Raw genomic sequence first — 21,693 nt, 5'->3', positions numbered from 1 at the left:
TGTCTGGAATGCCTGTGAACAGTGGCAGTCTTTCCCTTTGCAGATGTGCAAGCTTGGGAAAACCTGGGAGCCCAGTGGCTTAGACTGATTTTACAGCAGGCAGAGAGGACGCCTGGAGTACCTCTAGTAGGGACCCTGCCCTGAGTGGTTCCTATGTTTCCCCACATACAGAAACTGTCACAAAATACAAGTCAGGGTGGGGCACCTGGGTGGCTCAGGTGGTTAAGCTATGGACCTCAGCTCAGGTCATGATCTCGCAGTTTGTGAGTTCAAGCCCCACATCGGGCTCTGGACTGACAGCTCAGAACCTGGAGCCTACTTCAGATTCTATGTCTCCCCCTCTCTCTACCCATCCCCTGCTCACACCCTGTGTCTCTCTGCCTTTCAATAAGAAATACATGTAAAAGAAAAAAAATTTTTTTTAAATAGAACTCAGTGTTGACCACCATATGTCCCAGAAACCATTCCTGTAGCTGAGGGCAATCGTGTGGAATGAAGTAGGGTCTCCCCTTTTAAATTTTTTTAATGTTTATTTATTTTTGAGAGAAAGAGTGTGAGTTGGGAGGAGCACAGAGAGAGAGAGAGGGACAGAGAATCTGAAGCAGGCTCCAGGCTCTGAGCTGAAAGCACAGAGCCCGTTGCAGGGCTCAAATTCACAAACCACAAAATCATGACCTGAGCTGAAGTAGGATGCCCACCAACTGAGCCACCCAGGTACCCCAGGTCTCCCTTTTTAGGGAGGGGAGTGAGATAGCCTCATTTAAACTGTTAACATGACACAAGATGATGGAGGGGTTGGTCAGTGGCCTGCTGGTAGGTAGGTGGTGGGCCTGGAAATTACAAACTTGTCAGAGAGGAATACAGAGGTGAGTGGGGATCCTAATGTATCCAGACAGCAGTTGTGGGGGTGCAAGCATGCAGTGGGGCCTGATGGCCCAAGGTCTAATTTTCATTGGAAGAAAGTTATAGGACATATCCTAGAGGCACAGGCTGTCGCAGGATACCTGTAGCCACTCCATTTCCATGGAATGAGAGGTGAAACATGTTATTGATATTCAGACAGCTGAAAGTTTGGGGTGTGCACAGAGCTAATATTAACACTTTAAAGTAGGTTAATGACTCTGAAATCCACTAAAAGAAATCTGTGGCAGCATCAGGTAGGGGTGAGGGGCTCACAGAGACAGAGCAAAGCATTGAAGTTAGGGGTCCTTGGGAAGCAGTAGCCATGTTTCCTTAAAAGGTTATGCAATTGCATTTTTGTACTGGTGAGAGGGATGAGAAAATCTGACAAGACACTTTGTGGGGAGTTTTGAAGCACTGTGACATAGTCCTCGTTGGCAGTAGCTGTTTGCAACTGTGGACATTAAGAAGACAGGAGGGTGTATGGCCCTGTCCGGCTGGTGCTTTAGGAGGGTGGTGGAGTCTGCAAGGGCTCTATGACTCCTTTGGTAGTAGAGTGACACGTCACGGACATACGAAACAAGAGTGCAGCCTTGGGTGAAGGCACAGAATGTAAGTTGGCTTCAAGAACTTGGAGTAATATTGAGCCCAACTTAGTTGACTTCCCCAGGCATACATGAAAAGAGAACTAGTGAATCAGAGTGCAATGGCATTGACAAGAAAATCAAGATGTTCATTCCAGTAATGCATCTTCATCACCAGGAATTTAGGCATGAGCAGCAGCCCGGTTAGGGACAAAAGATTGGGGGGGGGTAATAGATGACAAAAGACTTTATGGTTCCGACATTGTACAAATCAGTAGCTTTGCCTTCTGAATCAAATTCTGTTCTTTCTTTACTCACAAGATCGGGGTCTTACACGGTGAGGAGGTAAAGCAAGAACATCCTGCGGTAATAGAGTCTATCACAGGGTCAGGTCCTCCCTCTGCAGCAAGACAGGGCATCTGGCTACTGATGGGTGGGGGCAGTTCCTTTCTCAGGCCCCCTGAGCACAGGCTCTGCACTGGGGGCAATCCATTCTCTTGTGCATGTGAGGCCCAGACACTAGTGGGCACATCTTTAAGACTTATCCTCTGAGGAGCACTTTGAATGGAGGTGGGTCTCCATTAGGGAAAGGGGAAAGCTTGAGGTGTGGTCTGATGGCAGGGAAATGAGAACATCTTAATGTCCCTCCTGCATTGTGGATACTAACTCCTTTTCAATATTTTTTATTGTAATGTCTACCCTCCCATAGACTGCCTTCCAGCTCTGCAAATATTTGCTTGCCCCTTTTCTAGTGTGGTGTAGTCCCCCTTGCCTGCTTTGTTCTCTGTGACTTTGCTTTTATATCAAATCAGTCATTCTCAAGTGAATGTCATCATTTTTATCTTTCATGTTTTCTTTGAAGGCATTTAGGTTCAAGTGTTCTTTATCCTTCATCCATTTTGAGATTTTTTTCTGTCGACGTATATGTATGAAGCAAGGTTATGGTCAAATGTTATTATTTTGCATGTATATATCAATACTATTTTTTAATTTTTACTTTGTTTTTGAGGGAGAGACACAGATCATGAGTAGGGAGGCACAGAGATAGAGGCAGAAACAGAATCCAGGCCCTGAGGTGTCAGCAGGAGCCTGATGTGAGGCTCAAACCCACAAACCGTGAGATCATGACCTGAGTGGAAGTGGGATGCTTAACTTAACGAGCCACACAGGTGCCCCTAGTCAACACCATGTTTAAGAGACACTATCCTACCCCCACTGTGCATTGTTGGAAATCTCCTGGAAGATTTGCTCACTGCATCTGCAAACTTCTACTTCTGGGCTCTGTAATGAGCTCCACTGGTCTAAATGTCTCATTTGATGCCAGCAGCACACTGTTGTGGTTAATGTACCTCTGCAATATCTTTAGAAAGAGAGAAGTGTGATGTCTCCAGGTTCTCTCGACGTCATGATTGTTTTGTTGTTTCCATGTGTTGTGTGCTTTCATATGAATTGTATATTTTTCAGATTCCTTAAAAACTCATTGGCATAATGAGTTGACATAACAAGATAAACATAAAAATAACAAAAAAAGATAAAGCAGACAGAACATAGAGACTATCACAAATACAGAAAACAAATAAATTACATAAAAATTTGTATTTGGAAAAGTATGTAAAATTTGAAACAAATAGGTAGCCTGGGGAAATAGGGAAGCCTCAAACAAATGCAATCAGAATTGAAAGAGGAGACATAACTGAACTAAAGACATGAAAAGGATCATTAAAGAAACTCTTAGGTTTTTATATATAAGCCAACAATTGGATCACCAAGAACAAATTACACATTTTATGCCATAACGAAGTCCACCAAGACTGTTTCATGGAAAAATACAAAATGAGCAAAAGAAAAATTAATAAGATTTCTCTATCTAAAACCTCACCCTCCAAAAAATCTGCATAGGAGTCCATGGCTTTATTAAAACTTCTAAGTATTTAAAGAGGAATTAATGCCAATATTTCTCAAACTATTACAAACCACTGATAAAAACAGCACTCCCAAATGAAATTTGTGAGGACAGCATTGTTTTCACACCAAAACCATAAAAGACACCACAAGAAGGGAAACTACAGGTCACTATCTCAATGAACATACATGCAAAATTCCTTCACAAAATCTGAGCTTACTGAATTCAACAGAATATTGAGAGGATCATACAACATAATCCAGTGTGATTCACTCCAAGGAAGCAAGGACCCTTCAACATACACAGATGCATAAATGTGATGTCCTCCATTACCAGAGGGAATGATTGAATCAAAACATTAGACAAAATTCAACATATGTTCATCATTTAAGAAGAACCCAATTAATAAGGAACTGAAGGAAATTACCTCCACATGATCATGGCCACTATGAAAAGCCCACACCTGACAGCATATTGAACGGTAAAATGCTGAAGGCTTTCCTGTAAAATCAGGAGCCAGGCAATGATGGTCACCCCTAACATAAGCATTCCCCATGGTAATGTGAAGAATATATATGCCACCTCAAACTATGTCATCTTGTCACACTGCTTATTTGGGTGAAAGTCACTTGAGAAATAGTCCAAGTACAGTCAGACTCGCCATCATCCCTTGACAGCAGGATATAAATCTCCCTCCCATGTACCAAGAGGGAAGAACCATCGTTAGCACCAGAATAAGGAACACAGGGACAAGAAGGCTATGCAAACAAACCTACTTAATTGGTGCCTAACATAATAACTCAAACTTAACTCTTGCCAAATCCAATGATTTGTTTCTGAAAGACACAAGTGCCACCTGCTTTGCCCTTTCTCTGGGTGTCATATCATTAGGAAGGCCATGAACTTATAAAATGAAATTTATTCTCTCCTGTAGATATGTCTTATGTCAATTGAATCCTTACACTGGCTAAATCCCAGAAGAAAAGAAGGGAAAAGCTTTCTTCTCCTACAACTGGAAGAGACGTAACCAGAAAAAAAAGGGAATAAAAAAAGTAAAAGACACTTAAATCAGTAAGGAGGAAGGAAAATTAGTTGTTTGCAGGTGACATTGACCTTAAACATAACAAAACCCTCGAGATACCACAAAAAATATTAGAATCAGTTTTTTTTAATGAGGAAAAGAGCAGACACTAAATGAACAAAGAAAATAAATAAAAATAAACCACCTGTGATTCTACACACCAGCATGAAAATACATGCAAAATAAATAACAAAATTATACAAGTGAAAATACAGAATAAAGTATTTTGGGTAAACTTCAAAAAGAATGTAAAATACTTGTAGAGTGAAAATGATCTATGTTGATGAAAAAACTGTAAAAATGCACACAGGACTGAAAATATACCTGTATTCACTGAATACAATTATTCATATTGTCACAGCACCTAACACACCCTAACCCTGTCGTTCATTTTTAAAGAATCAAAGCTAACACTGGAACTTGATATATATGTCAGAGAACATGCAAATGGGGTCCTCTCTTTGCTGATAAAACCAGCCCATCCCAGACTCTGCAGCTGGGAGAGCAGCCCCAGTCCCGGGAGTCCCAGGTGTTCCCATTCTAGATCAGGACATAACAGACACCTCACCATGGAGTTTGTGTTTGGCTGGGTGTTTCTGGTTAATCTTTTTTTTTTAACGTTTATTTATTTTTGAGACAGAGAGAGACAGAGCATGAATGCGGGAGGGTCCGAGAGAGAGGGAGACACAGAATCTGAAACAGGCTCCAGGCTCTGAGCTGTCAGCACAGAGCCCGACGCGGGGCTCGAACTCACAGACGTGAGATCATGACCTGGGCCGAATTCGGACGCTCAACCGACTGAGCCACCCAGGCGCCCCTCTGGTTAATCTTTTAAGAGGTAATTCATGGTGAACGAGAGACACTGAGTATGTGAGTGGATATGAGTGAGACCAATAGATGTGTGACAGTTTCCTGACCAAGATGTCTTGTGTCTGCAGGTGTCCAGTGTGATGTGCAGCTGGTGGAGGCTGGAGGAGACCTGGTGCAGCCTGGGGGGTCCCTGAGACTCACCTGTGTAGCCTCTGGATTCACCTTCAGTAGCTATGGAATGAGCTGGGTTCTCCAGGCTCCAGGAAAGGGGCTGCACTGGCTCGCATATATTTATGATGATGGAAGTAGCACAAGCTACGCAGACTCCATGAAGGGCCGATTCCCCATCTCCAGAGAACTCCAAGAACACGCTGTATCTGCAGATGAACAACCTGCGGGCGAGGACAAGGCCACATATTACTGTGCAAGAGACAAGGTGAGGGGACCTTGCTGGGAGCCCAGACACAAACCTCTCTGCAGGAGGGGATCAGCACCACCAGGGGGCACACACTATGCACAATTCTGCTTTGTGTTGCCAGGAGCAGGTGTAGATGGAGGTTACAGGCAGGTTTCCTGTCAGGGTCTGGGGCTTCCTGTCCACACAGCAGTTTCTCCAGGGAGTCTCTCTGGACACAGGATTTTGTGTTTACCTATTAGCTGTGTGAATTAGATCATTGTTTTCATAGGAAAACTACCCTAACATGGACAGAGACACAGTTGTTTGCATTGCTTACTCCTGTCCCTCAACAGGAGTGAATTACAGATTTCCTGAGGCACAATAGCTGAACATTTACATGAGTCCCAGATGCACTCCCTGTGCAGCCAGGACCACAAGCTCCCACAGCTCCCCATTATCTTCACCCAGCTCTTGTCCCAATCAAACAACATGACACTTCCTTCATGGAACGTTGCTACTCAGGACTTTAAATGAGCTACAGCTTTATTCAATTCCCTCTAAACAAGAGATAAATCATCTCCATATATTAGTCAGGATTCCCTCGAGCAACAGAACCCAAAGCACATTGGTTTCCATGACAAAATATGTTGAGAAGTCCCATGATCTACTGTCACAAGTTGGGGAGCCAGGAAAACCAGTGGTATAATTCTCGCCTGATTCTGAACTAGTGTCTAGTCTCAGAACCTGCAGAACCGATGATGTAACTCTAAGAACAAGGGAAGGAGGAGACCAATGTTCCAGTTCAAACAAGCACATGGGAAGTAAAAATGAGGGAATTCTTCCTCCCTCTGCATCGGATTCTACTCAGAACTATGATGGAATGGGTGATGCCCAGGCATAAAGAAACCATGGATGGAAATGCCAATCTCTTCTGGAAACTCATCACAGACATACACAGAAACAGTCGTGAATCTGGACACCCATGATGCAGTCACAATGACACATAAAGGTAATCATGACAAGTCAACCTGCGGTAAATGTCAAGTTCAAAAACTGAAGATTTTGAAGTCCATGCCATCACTGGGGTGGACCCTGGTGGGCATAGTAGTGTTTCTGTAAAGAAGGAGCCCTGAGGCCCATAGGGACTGCTGCGGTTTGAGGATCCCCTGGGTCATATCGGGTGAGACAGTTACCTTCTTGGAGTGCATTTGGGAGACAGGACATTGCCTCTCATGGGGCAGGAGAGCTGACAGGCACCATTGCACTGCCCTGGTCATTAGCATAGGAGCCTCTGCTGAGAGCAACTAACTGAACGCTCCCTTCTTGTTCCTTCCTCACCATGAACTCCAAGCTCCTAGTGTTCATGCAACTGCCCTTCTGGGATAACCAGCTCTAACCACATCACAGCAAGACACTGTCCCAGAGGATCAGTGGGGTCCCTGTCGCATTGAGTTCATACAATTTGGTGTACTCACACCCAGCTAGAGCTCCTGAGATAAAACATAAGAGCTTTGAGCTGCCAGGTGTGAAAATGGATTGGACAAAGGCAGGGTGAAGGCTGGGTTCTGAAGGAAGCCTGGGACCCATGAGTACAGATTACTCTCTTTTTGTGAGGGCTTCCTGAACAGGGGTGGCTGGAAACTCCAACTGCAGGGACGAGAGAAGGAGTTGATGCCAATATTTCCTCCCACCAATTATCATGGACAGAATTCAGTGAGCAGCAAAACACCCCAGTAGATACTGAGCCACTGTCACCAAGCTATACCCACCTTTCCTTCCTCAGGTGCTTCCTTACTAGGGAAAGAGTGACTAGACCCAGACCACCATTGCACCCCTCATTCCAAAGACCACCATATACCCTCACAGGCACCAAGTCTACTGACCATATAGTGAGGCATACCTTCACCTCTAGGGGAAATAGGAATTAGCCTCTTTTAATAAGGAGACCAAACTCACCTAGTTAAAACTCACAACACTATGGACAAAGTTGAAAAAATCTCCCCTGGAGGCAAGGAGAACTCTGCAGAGGAATGATCTGGGGGACAGAGCAGCCAATACATGACAGCACAGTGCACACAGCACATGCAAGAAATGCTTCCAGAATGTCAGGTTATCAACAGTATGTAAACATTTCTCAAAAAAGACACTACTCTAGAAGCAGAAAACATAACAGGATTTTCCTAAAACACTTAAGAAAGCAGAGACATGGACATACAGAGTGATGGAGGAATTCATTCCAAAAAAAAAAAAACAACCATAAATGACATTGCCAGGGATATAATTAAAACACATATAAATAATAAGCCTCAAACAGAATTTAATACCTATCATAAGGAAACTGAACTTTTAAAAACTATCATACGGATACTAGCTATGCTTGAGAAAGCCTAGAAGACATGAGAATACCCTGACTACAGATGAAAAGACCTAAAACCCAGTCAGGCTGAAATTTTTAAAATGCTGTAACCGAGATGTGAACCTGATTGGATATAATGAACTCAAGGCAGAAAGAAGCAGATGAATGAGTAAGTGACATGGAAGATAAAATTTTGTGAGAAATGAAGCAGGAAAGAAGAGGAAAATTAAAACATTGCATCACAAACGTATACTTAGGGAATCAGCAACTCCATAAAGTGTAATAAAATTCTTTTCAAAGGAGTCCCAGAAGAAGAAGAGAGGGAGAAAAAAGGAGAGAAGTTTTGTCTGAGTGCATTAGAGTGGAAAATTTCCACTAAATGGTGAAGGAAACAGACGTCCGCACCTATGAGTCACAGAGAACTCCCATTAAAATTAAGAAAAAAAAAAGCAGGCTGACTCTGAGACATAACATAGTAAAATTCACAAAATACACAGATTACAAAAACCTATAAACATGAGGACAAAAGAGTTTGCTAATGAATATGGGGAGATAAAAGATTATGGCAGCAGTGTCCACAGAAACCTGCAGGAAAGAAGGGAGTGGCATGATATCCTCAAATGTTCAAATGAAAATCAGGCAGTCTTGGGGGAGGAGACAAGATGGCAGAACAACATGGAAGATTTTTGTGTGTCTCGCGTCCATGAAATACAGCCAGACCAACACTAAACCATCCTACACACCTAGAAAACTGATTGAGGATTAACACAACAATCTGCACAACCTGAACCACAGAATTCAACAAGAACGTGGCACGGAGAGGTGACCTTTGGGAGTGAGAAGTTGCGGGAAGGGATGTGCATTTGCGGGTGGAGAGAGGACAGAGCCTGGGGAGTGGGTGAGAATACAGGAAAAGCACCCCTCCCCAAAAGCAGCTGGACAGAACGTGGAAAATTGGAAACAGCCACAGAGACTAAACTAAAAAGGGAGAAAGGAGAAAGGAGAGTATGTAAATTCCACTAAGACTATAAACAAGGGGAGAGCAAAGGCTGCAACTCCACAGCTCGATACCTGGAGGTGCTCTGGTGGGAAGGGAGAATCCCAGGAACAGAGTGGGGTCCGGGATGTTCTAAGACCACACAGGGAAAGGCAGTTCCACTGCTGGAAGGACATTTGGAGGAGACTGCCAAAGCCATCTGGTCCCAGCAGACCCCAGGAACGGCCACATTTGCTGGTGCTGGAATAAAGTCGTTTAGGGTGAAGCCTGGTGCCAGACGTGTGTTGTGATTTTCCATAATCCATGAAACGCTGCTGCTACACTCTCTCGCGAACTTTTTCTGGGGTGGGCTGGCACCTGGCCAAAGTCTCGGGGCACCGACAACAACAGGATCCAGCAAGCGTTCCTAGGTGCAGCCAATATTCGGCCATTGCTCGGCCATTGCTAGGTGAGACCCTACCAAAGAGGGGCAGATCAGGTCAAAGCTGCGGTCCTTTGGACATAAGGGACCAGGGAAAACAGCCGCATCTGTGACAAAACTTGGGAGAGAGGTGCGGCCTGGGGCCTGGTCACAGAGAGTGAAAGAGCGGGGAGTGGACAAGGGCTGAAGACAGAGGATGGGTGCGTGATTGCTGATCCAGGAGAACAGACTGGGTACCTGGGTGGCGCCATTTTCACCTCTCCCGCGCATGTGCATTCGCAACTACAAGCACGGCAACAATCCACCCCAGGATCCTAAAATCACCATCTAGTGGACAGCAGGGCCATTACACTGAGCCCCACCCAACTGGGCCAACAGTGCTCTTCAGGCACACAAGTCTCACTGCCACTTACCTTATGGACTATAAAGAGCTACATAGACTGACATCTAGGGGATAAGGAAGTAATTTCAGTCCTACTTCAATCTGTTAGCCGATTCATCTAGTCAATTTTCTTTCTTTTTCTCTTTTACACTTTTCTTTTTCTTGAATGTAGAAACAGAAAAAATTATTTTTATTATCAATTGTTATTAAAAATATTTTCTTTAATTTTTATTACTATATTTTTTACATTTCTGTATTTTTTTTCAAATTCTATTTTACTTCCATCATTTTATTTTACTCTACTCAGTGTATTCCCGTTTTCAAATTTCCAAACAATTTCCTTTTAATTTTTTCTTTCTTTTTCTTTTTTCTCTTCTTCGTTTCTGTAGTTTTTCTGGAATGCAAAATGAGAAAAACTTCATTTTACTTTCAATTTCTATTAAAAATATTTTCCCTTAATTTTTTTACTATATTGATTGCTTTTATGTAAATTTTCTCAAATTCTATTTTACTTCCATCATTTTATGGTAGTCTACTATGGTGTATTCACTTTTTGAATTTTCAAATGATTTAATTTTTTTAATTTTTTTATCTTTTTTCTCTTTTTCGTTTCCTCTCTTTTTTCTAGAATACAGAAAAAGAAAAAATCATTTATTTTTAATTTTTATTAAAAATATTTTTCTTTATTTTCTCTATTATGTTCTTTACTTTTCTTTATATTTTTCCAAACTATATTTTACTCCCACCGTCTCATTTCGGTCTACTTCTGTGTATTCATTTTTTCAAATTCTCAAATTATTTCCTTTATTTTCTCCCCCTCCCAATTTTTCTCTGTCAAACCAATTTCAACATCCAGAACAAAACACACCTAGGATCTAGCATATTCCATTCAATTTGCTTGTGTGTGTTTAATTTTTAATTTTAATATTTTTGTAATTTTATCTTTTTATTTCAATTTTGCGACCTCATTAATTCCTTTTCTCCCTTCAAAATGACAAAATGAAGGAATTCACCCCAAAAGAAAGACCACGAAGAAATGACAGCCAGGGATTTAACCAACACAGATATAAGCAAGATATCTGAACCAGAATTTAGAATCACAATAATAAGAATACTAGCTGCAGTCAAAAATAGATTAGAATCTCTTTCTGCAGGATAAAATAAGTAAAAAATAGCCAAAATGAAATTTAAAATGCTATAACTGAGCTGCAATCATGGATGGATGCAGCGGTGGCATGGATGTATGAGGCAGAACAGAGAATCAGCGTTATAGAGGACAACCTTATAGAGAATAATGAAGCAGAAAAAAGAGAGAGATTAAGGCAAAAGAGCAAGATTTAAGAATTAGAGAAATCAGTGACTCATTAAAAAGGAAAAACATGAAAATCATAGGGGTCCCAGAAGTGGAAGAGAGAAATAGGGGTGGAAGGGTTATGTGAGCAAATCAGAGCAGAAATCTTTTCTAACCTGGGCAAAGACAGAGACATCAAAATCCAGGAAACACGGAGGACTCCCATTAGATTCCACTAAAACCGACCATCAACAAGGCACATCATAGTCAAATTGACAAAGTACTCAGGCAAGGAGAGAATCATAAAACCAACAGGGAAACAAAGTCCATAACTTACAAGGGAAGACAGATCAGGTTTAGCAGACCTATCCACAGAAACTTGGCAGACCAGAAAGGAGTGGCGGGACGTATTCAGTGTGCTAAATCAGAAAAATATGCAACCAAGAATTCTGTACCCAGCAAGGCTATCATTCAAAATAGAAGGCGAGATAAAAAGATTCCCATACAAACAAAAATTAAACGAGTTTGTGACCACTAAACCAGCCCTGCAAGAAATTTTAAGCGGGAATCTCTGAGGGGAGAAAAGATGAAAATATATCTGTATAAATAAATAAATACCAAAATCAACAAAGATTAGAAAGACCAAAGAATACCACCATAAACTCCAACTCTACAAGCATCATAATAGCAATAAACTCATATCTTTCAGTACTCACTCCAAACGTCAATGGACTCAATGCCCCAATCAAAAGACAGGGTAACAGAAAGGAGAAGAAAACAAGATCCATCTACATGCTTTTTACAAGAGACCCACTTTAGACCTAAAGACGCCTAAGATTGAAAATAAGGGGATGGAGAACCATCTATCATGCTAATGTTCAACAAAAGAAAGCCAGAGTAGCCATATTGATATCAGACAATCTAGACTTTAAAATAAAGACTGCATCCAGAGATGCATAATGGCATTACATCATTCATAATCAAAGGGTCTATCCACCAAGAAGACCTAACGATTGTAAACATTTATGCACCAAATGTGAGAGCACCCAAATATAGAAATCAATTAATCACAAACATAAACTCATCGATAAGAATACCATAATAGTAGGAGACTTCAACACCCCACTCACAATAATGAACAGATCACCTGATCAAAAAATCAACAAGAAAACAATGGCTTTGAATGACACACTGGACCAGAAGGACTTAACAAATATATTCAGAACATTTCATCCTAAAGCTACAGAATATGCACTCTTCTCCAGTGCGCATGGAACTTTCTCCAGAATAGACCATATACAGGGACACAAATCAGCCCTAAGTAAGTACAAAAAGATCGAGATCATACCATGCATATTTTCAGACCACAATGCCATGAACTCAAAATCAACCACAAGAAAAAATTTGGAAAGGTAACAAATAATTAGAGACTGAAGAACCTACTAAAGAATGAATGGGCTAACCAAGCAGTTAACAAAGAAATTAAAAAGTATATGGAAGTCAATGAAAATGATAACACCACAATGCAAACCTCTAGGATGCAGCAAAGGCAGTCATAAGAGGAAAGTATATAGCAATCCAGGCCTTCCTAAAGAAGGAAGAAAGATCTCAGATACACAACCTAACCTTATGACTAAAGAGCTGGAAAAGGAACAGCAAATAAAACCCAAAACCAGCAGAAGGCAGGAAATACTAAATATTAGAGCAGAAATTAGTGCTATCGAAACCAAAACACAGTAGAACAGATCAATGAAACTAAAAGCTGGTGCTTTGAAAGAATTAACAAAATTGATAAACCACTATCCAGTTTGATGAAAAAGAAAAAGGAAAGGACCCAAATGAATAAAATCAAAATTGACAGAGGAGAGATCACAACCAACACAACAGAAAAAAAAGACAGTAATAATATAAAGTTATGCGCAATTATATACCAATAAAATGGGCAATCTGGAAGAAATGGACAAATTCCAAGAAACATATACACTACCAAAACTGAAACAGGAAGAAATAGAAAATTTGAACAGACCCATAACCAGTAAGGAAATCGAATTAGTAATCAAAAATCTGCCAAAAGACAACAGTCCAGGACCAGATGGCTTTCCAGGGGAATTCTACCAAACATTTAAGAAGAGTTAACACCTATTCTCTTGAAACTGTTCCAAAAAATAGAAACGGAAGGAAAACTTCCAAACTCTTTCTATGAAGCCAGCATTACCTCGATTCCAAAAACAGACACAGACAACACTTAAAAAGAGAACTATACACCAATTTCCCTGATGAACATGGATGCAAAAATCCTCAACAAGAAATTATCCAACCAGAAACAATAATACATTAAAAAAATTCTTCACCACGGCCAAGTGGGATTTATACCTGGGATGCAGGGCTGGCTCAATATCTGTAAAACAAATAACGTGATTCATCACATTGATAAAATAAAGGACAGGAACCATATGATCCTCTCCATAGATGCAGAGAAAGCATTTGACAAAATACAACATCCTTTCTTGATAAAATCCCTCCAGAAAGCAGGGATAGAAGGACCATACCTCGAGATCATAAAAGCCATCTATGAACGACCCAATGCTAATATCATACCCAATGGGGAAAAACTGAGAGCTTTCTCCCTAAGGTCAGGAACAAGACAGGGATGTCCACTCTCGCCACTGTTACTCAACAGTATTGGAAGTCTTAGCCTCTGCAATCAGACAACACAAAGAAATAAAAGGCATCCAAATCGGCCAGGAGGCGGTCAAACTTTCACTCTTCACAGATGACATGATAGTCTATATGGAAAACCCAAAAGACCCCACCAAAAAACTGCTAGAATTGATTCATGAATTCAGCCAAGTGGCAGGATATAAAATCAATGCAGAGAAATTGGTTGCATTCCTATACACCAACAATGAAGCAACAGAAAGAGAAATCAAGGAATCTATCCCATTTACAGTAGCACCAAAAACCATAAAATACCCAGGAATAAATCTAACCAAAGAGGTGAAAAATCTTTACACTGAAAACTAGAGAAATCTTATAAAAGAAATTGAAGAAGACAAAATATGGAAAAAGATTCCATGCTCCTGAATAGGAAGAACAAATATTGTTAAAATGCCAATAGTACCGAAAGCAATCTACATATTCAATGCAATCCCGATCAAAGTGACACCAGCATTCTTCACAGAGCTAGAAAAAATAATCCTAAAATTTGTATGGAACCAGAAAAGCCACCGAAGCCAAAGAAATCTTGAAAAAGAAATCCAAAGCAGGAGGCATCACAATCCCAGACTTCAAGCTTTACTTCAAAGCTGTAATCATCAAGACAGTATGGTACTGGCACAAGAACAGACACTCAGGGGCATCTGAGTGGATCAGTCTGTTAAGGATCCGACTTTGACTCAGGTCACAATCTGGCAGTTCGTGAGTTAGAGTCCCACATCAGGCTGTGTGCTGACAGCTCAGAGCCTGAAGCCTGCTTGGAATTCTGTGTCTTCCTCTCTCCCTGACTCTCCCCTGCTCATGCTCTGTCTCTGTCTCTGAAAAGTAATAAATAAATGCCAAAAAAAATTTAAAAAAAAAAAACAAGAACAGACACTCAGATCAATGGAACAGAATACGAAATCCAGAAATGGACCCACAAATGTATGGCCAACTAATCTTTGACAAAGCAGGAAAGACTATTCAATGGAATAAAGACAGTGTCTTCAGCAAGTGGTCCTGGGAAAACTGGACAGCGACATGCAGAAGAATGAACCTGGACCACTTTCTTACACCATACACAAAAATAAACACAAAATGGATGAAAGACCTCAATGTAAGTCAGGAAGCCATCAAAATCCTTGAGGAGAGGGGCGCCTGGGTGGCGCAGTTGGTTAAGCGTCCGACTTTAGCCAGGTCATGATCTCGTGGTCCGGGAGTTCGAGCCCCGCGTCAGGCTCTGGGCTGATTGCTCAGAGCCTGGAGCTGTTTCCGTTTTTGCGTCTCCCTCTCTCTCTGCCCCTCCCCCGTTCATGCTCTGTCTCTCTCTGTCCCAAAAATAAATAAACGTTGAAAAAAATTAAAAAAACAATCCTCGAGGAGAAAGCAGGCAAAAACATCTTTGGTCTTGGCCGCACCAACTTCCTACTCAACACGTCCCCAGAGGCAAGGAAAACAAAAGCAAAAATGAACTACTGGGACCTCATCAAAATAAAAATCTTCTGCATAGTGAAGGCAACAATCAGCAAAGCTAAAATTCAACTGACAGAATGGGAGAAGATATTTGCAAATGACATCTCACATAAAGTTAGTATCCAAAATCTATAAAGAATTTATCGAACTCAACACCCAAACACAATCCAGTGAAGAAATGGGAAAAAGACATGAATAGACACTTCTCCAAAGAAGACATCCAGATGGCCAACCGACACATGAAAAAATGCTCCACATCACTCATCATCATGAAAATACCAATCAAAACCCTAATGAGATACCACCTGACACCTGTCAGAATGGCTACCTTAACAACTCAGGCAACAACAGATGTTGGCAAGGATGCAGAGAGAAGATCTCTTTTGCATTCTGGGAGGCAATGCAAGTTGGTGTAGCCACTCTGGAAAACTGTATGGAGATTCCTCAAAAAACTAAAAATAGAACTACCCTATGACCCAGAAGTTGCACTACTATGCATTTATCCACGGGACACAGGTGTTCTGTTTCAAAGGGACACATGCACCCCCATGTTTATAGCAGCACTATAAACAATAGCCAAAGTATGGAAAGAGCCAAATGTCCATCGATGGATGAATGGATAAAGAAGAAGGGGTAAATATATACAATGGAGTATTACTCGGCAAACAAAAAGAGTGAAATCTTGCCATTTGCAACTATGTGGATGGAACTACAGGGTATTATGCTAAGTGAAATGAGTCAGGAAATTCAAAAATCGTATGAGTTCACTCACATGAGGACTTTAAGAGACAAAACAGATGAACATAAGGGAAGGGAAACAAAAATAATATGAAAACATGGAGGGGACAGAGCATAAGAGACTCATAAATATGGAGAACAAACAGAGGGCTACTGGAGGAGTTGTGGGAGGGGGGATGGGCTAAACTGGTAAGGGGCACTAAGGAATCTACTCCTGAAATCATTGTTGCACTATATGCTAACTCATTTGGATGTTAATTTTTAAAACTAAAAATAAATACTAATTAATAATAAAAAATTAAAATATTTTAAGAGAAAATAATGCGTGATCATGCTGAGGTAAATGTTTCTTAAAGATTATGCCGAAGCCTCCATTAATAAAGGTAAAAATCCAAAACTGAAAAAAAGAAGAATTCTTCATATTGTCACACCACCATCCACACAAACTAATGTAGAAGTGCGTCCCTAACCCTGTCATTCACTTTTACAGAATCAAATCTAAGTCTGGAGCTTGATATATATGTCAGAGGACATGCAAATGGGGCCCTTTCTCTGCTGATAAAACCAACCCAGCCCGACCTTGCAGCTGGGAGAGGAGCCCCAGCCCCAGGAGTCCCAGGTGTTCCCATTCTGTGATCAGCACAGAACACACACACCTCACCATGGAGTTTGTGCTGGGCTGGGTTTTCCTGGTTGCTCTTTTAAAAGGTAATTCATGGTGAACGAGGGACACTGAGTCTGTGAATGGGTATGAGTGAAACAGTGGATGTGTGACAGTTTCCTGACCAACATGTCTTGTGTCTGCAGGTGTCCAGTGTGACGTGCAGCTGGTGGAGTCTGGGGGGGACCTGGTGAAGCCTGGGGGGTCCCTGAGACTCACCTGTGTGGCCTCTGGATTCACCTTCAGTAGCTACTACATGAACTGGGTCCGCCAGGCTCCAGGAAAGGGACTGCAGTGGGTCGCATATATTAATACTGATGGAAGTAGCACATACTACGCAGACTCCGTGAAGGGCCGATTCACCATCTCCAGAGACAACGCCAAGAACACGCTGTATCTGCAGATGAACAGCCTCAAGACCGAGGACACGGCCACATATTACTGTACGAAAGACACAGTGAGGGGACCTCACTGGGAGCCCAGACAAAAACCTCCCTCCTGGAGGGGATCAGCACCACCAGGGGGCACACATTATGCACAATTCTCCTTTGTGTTCCCAGGCGCAGGTGCAGATGGAGGTTACAGGCAGGTTTCCTCTCAGGGTCTGGGGCTTTCATGCACAAAGACACAGTTTGCACTTGCTTACTCCGGTCCCTCAACATGAGTGAATTACAGATTTCCTGAGGCACAACAGCTGCACCTTTACAGGATTCCCAGATGCGCTCCCTGTGCAGCCAGGACCACAGGATCCCACAGCTACTCCTTATCCTCACCCAGCCCTTGTCCCAGTCAAACAATGTGACACTTTCTTCATAGCCCTTTGCTACTCAGGACTTAAAATGAGCTACACCTTTATTCAATTACTCTAAAGGAGAGACAAACAATCTCCATGTATTAGTCAAGATTCCCCTGAGGAACACAACCCAAAGGTCATTGGTTTCCATAACTAAATACGTTGAGAAGTCCCATGATCTACTGTCACAAGCTGAAGACCCAGGAAAACCAGTGATGTAATTCTTGTCTGATTCTGACTAGTGTCTAGTCTCAGAACGTGGAGAGCTGATGATGTGACTCTCAGAAAAAGGGCCAGAGGAGACCAATATTCCAGTTTAAACGAGCACATGGGAAGTAAAAATGAGGGAATTCGTCCCCCATCTGCATCAGATTCTATTCACAAACTTAATGGAATGGGTGGTGCCCAGGCAGAAAGAAACCATGGATGGAAATGCCAATCTCTTCTGGAACACATCACAGACATCCACAGAAACCGTGGTGAATCTGGGCACCCATGACGCAGTCAAGATAACCCATGAAGTTAATCATGACAAGTCAACCTCCTGTAAACGTGGAGCTCAAAGACTGAAGATTTAAAAGTCGATCCCATCATTGGGGTGGAGTCTGGTGGGCACAGCAGTGCTCCTGTGGAGGAGGGCAGAGGCCCATAAGGGGAACTGTGGTCTGAGTATCCCCTGGGTCTCATGGGGAGAGACAATTCCCTTCGTGAAGTGCATTTGCGGGATGGGGCATTGCCTCTCATAGGACAGGAGAGCTGACAGGCACCATTAAAATTCCCTGATCATTAGCACAGGAGCCTCTTCTGAGAGCAGCTATCTGGACACTGCATTCTGGTTGTTCTTCACCATGAACTCCAAGCCCCTAGTATTCATGCAACTACCCATCTGGGCTAAACCAGCTCCAGGCACAGCACATCAAGACCCTCTCCCAGAGGATCAGTGGGGTCCCAGTCATATTGAGTTCACACAATTTGGAGTTTTCAAACCCAGCTAGAGCTCCTGAGATAAAACATAAGAGCCCTGTGCCACCAGATGCGCCAATGGCTTGGACACAGACAGGGTGAAAGCAATTCTGACGGAAGCCTGGGACCCACAAGTGTTCTCTCTGTGTGAGGGCTTCTTGAACAGGGGAGGCTGGGAACTCCAACACCAGGGACTAGAAAGGGATCTGATGCCAGTATTTCCCCCCACCAATCAGGATGGACAGATGTCACTCAACCTCACAGCATCCCCAGTGGAAGCTGAGCCACTAACACCAAGCTCCACCTACTCCAGCCACCATCAAGTGCTTGCTTACTAGGAAAGAGTGCCTGACAACCAGACCACCATTGCACCCCTTCGTCCAAAGACCACCGTAAACCCCCACACGCACCAAGTCAGCTGATCATACAGTGAGGCATATCCTCACCTCTAGGGGAGATAGGAATTAGCCTGTTTTAACAAGCAGACCAAACTCACCTAGTGAAAACTCAAAACACTGGGGACAAGGTCCAACACTCCCCACTGGAGGCAAGGAGAAAATCTGCAGAGGACTGTCCTGAGGGACAGAGCAGCCAAAACACGACAGCACAGTGCCACGGAACATAAATGCTTCATGAAGTGTCAGGCCCTGGACAGTATGTGAACACTCCTCAATGAAGATACTACCCAGGAAGCAGAAAAGATAACAGGATTTTCCTAAAACATTTAAGAAGGCAGAGACATAGACAACAACATTATGGAGGAATTCATCCTAAAAGAAAAAATGATAAAAGGTCATTGTGAGGGATATAATAAAAACGCATAAACTAATGTGCCTCAAACAGAATTTCTAAAAACTCTCATAATGAAACAGGATTTTCAAAAAGTATCATAAGGATACTAGCTGTGCTTGAGGAAAATATATGAGACATGAGGGATACCCTTACTGCAAACAGAAAAGACCTAAAAACTAGTCAGCATGAAATTTTAAATGTTGTAACCGAGATGTGAAACTGATTGGATATAATGACCTCAAGGCTGAAAGAAGCAGATGAATGAGGATGGGACATAGAAGAGAAAATTATGGGGAAATGAAGCTGGAAAGAAGAGGAAAATTAAAATATTGCATCACAAACATACACTTAGGGAAATCAGCAACTCCATAAACTGTAATAACATTCTTTTGAAAGGAGTCCCAAAAGAATAAGAGGGAGAAAAAGGGGGATACATTTTAGCTGAGTGAATTACAGTGAAAATTTCCACAAGCTGGGGAAGGAAACAGATGTCCATATCTAGGAGGCAGAGAGAACACCCATTAAAATAAAAAAAAAAAAAAGGCCAACACTGAGACATATCAAGGAAAATGACAAAATATTCAGATAAAGAAAAACCATAAAAGCAACAACACAAAAGAAGTTGCTTACTAACAAGGGAAGATTAAAAAACTATGGCAGATGTCACTACAGAAACCCTCATGCAAGTAGGGAGTGGCATCATATCCTCAACATGCGCAATTGAAAATTATGCAGCTAAGAATACTTTGTCCAGTAAGGCAGTCATTCAGATACAAGGAATGATAGAATTTCCCAGAAAAACAAAAACCATAGGAGTTCATGGCCTCTAAATCAGCCATGCGAGAAATTAAAGGGGACCCTTTGAGTGGGAAAGGAAGACTAAAAGTAACAAAGACTAGAAATAAACAGAGAAAATCTCCAGAAACAATGACTTTGGAAGTTAACACTATGGCACTAAGTTTATATCTATCAATAATTACTGTGAATTTAAATGGGCAAAATATCCAATCAAAAGACATAGGAGTTTCAACCTAAAACACCTGTAGTTTGAAAGTGAGGGTAGGGTGAACAATTTATCATGCTAATGGACGTCAAAGAAAGTTGTAGTACCACACTCATATCACACTAACTAGTTTTCAAACCAAAGTTTGTTACAAGAGATCAGGAAGGCAGTATATCATCATAAAGGGGTCTATCCAACAAGAAGATCTGAAGCTTTAAATATTTATACCCCAAAAATGTAAGCACTGAAATATATAACTCAATTAATAAGAAACATAAAGAACTCATTGATAACAGACAATAGTAGTAATAGAGAAATTTAACACTCCACTTACAACAATGGAAAGACAATCTAAGCTGAAAATCAATAAGGAAACAATGGCTTTGAAAGACACATGGACTGAATGGACTTAACAGATATATTCACAACATTCCATCCCAAAGCACCAGAACACACATTCTTTTTGAGTGTGCATGGAACATTCTCCAGAACAGATCACATACTATGTCACAAATCAGCCCTCTACAAGTACAAAAAGACTGAGATCATTCCATGTGTATTTTCAAACCACAACACTATGAAACTTGAAGTCGACCACAAGAAAAATTTGAGCAACACCGCCAATACATTGTAGTAAAAGAGGAATGAGATTTTCAGGAAATTACAGAAGCAATAAAAAATACATGGAAGCAAATGAAAATGAAAACATGCCAGTTTCAAACCATCTGGATGCAGCAAAGTTGATGGAAGAGTGAAATATATAGCAGTACAGGCCAAACTCAAGAAAGAAGAAAGGTCTCTTTACAACTAAAGGAGCTAGAAAAAGAACAAATGAACCCTAAAGCCAGCAGGAACAGGTAAACAAAAAAGATTAGAGCAGAAATAAATGATATAGAAACAAAGAAAAACAGTAGAACAGATGAATGAAACTATAAGTTGGTTTTTGTAAGAATAAATAAAAATGATAAACCCATGGGCAGACTTGGCAAAAACAAAAGAGAAAGGACGAAAGTAAATATAATCAGAATTTGACAGGAGGCATTGCGACTGACACCACAGATTTAAAATATGAGAAAATAGTTTGGAGATTTATATGCCAACAAATTGGGCAATCTGGAAGAAATGGATAAATTCCCAGAATAATGTAAACTACCTAAACTGAAAAAGGAAGAAATAGAAAATGGGAACAAACTGATAATGAGCAAAGAAATTGAATCATTAATCAAAAATCTACTGACACACAAAAATCCAGGGCCAGATAGGTTCACAGGTGAATTCTACCAGATATTTAAGAAGAGTGTAAAATATTCTATTTAAGTAGAATAGAATATTCCTTCTTCTTCACAAACTGTTCCAAATAATAGAAATGGAAAGAAAACTTCCTAATTCATTCTATAAGATCAGTATGATCATGGTTCCAAACCAGATTAAACCCCACTAAAAATGAGACTTAC

The 21,693-nt window shown here is 41.4% G+C and overlaps 1 gene segment (V, D, J or C); it reads left to right on the top strand.

Annotated features, from left to right (window-relative positions):
- The window catches only part of LOC122468135, a 55,652-nt gene extending 38,300 nt beyond the window's left edge, over positions 1–17,352 (top strand). The window contains 1 exon segment of the V gene segment in view: positions 16,835–17,352. Coding sequence covers positions 16,835–17,352 — 518 coding nt within the window.
- The last annotated feature ends 4,341 nt before the right edge of the window (positions 17,353–21,693 follow it).

The sequence above is a fragment of the Prionailurus bengalensis genome, chromosome B3, assembly GCF_016509475.1.
Source record: "Prionailurus bengalensis isolate Pbe53 chromosome B3, Fcat_Pben_1.1_paternal_pri, whole genome shotgun sequence".
Classification (NCBI taxonomy): domain Eukaryota; kingdom Metazoa; phylum Chordata; class Mammalia; order Carnivora; family Felidae; genus Prionailurus; species Prionailurus bengalensis.
The sequence above is the reverse complement of the archived record's forward strand: the minus strand, read 5'-3'. Positions and strand labels throughout refer to the sequence as shown.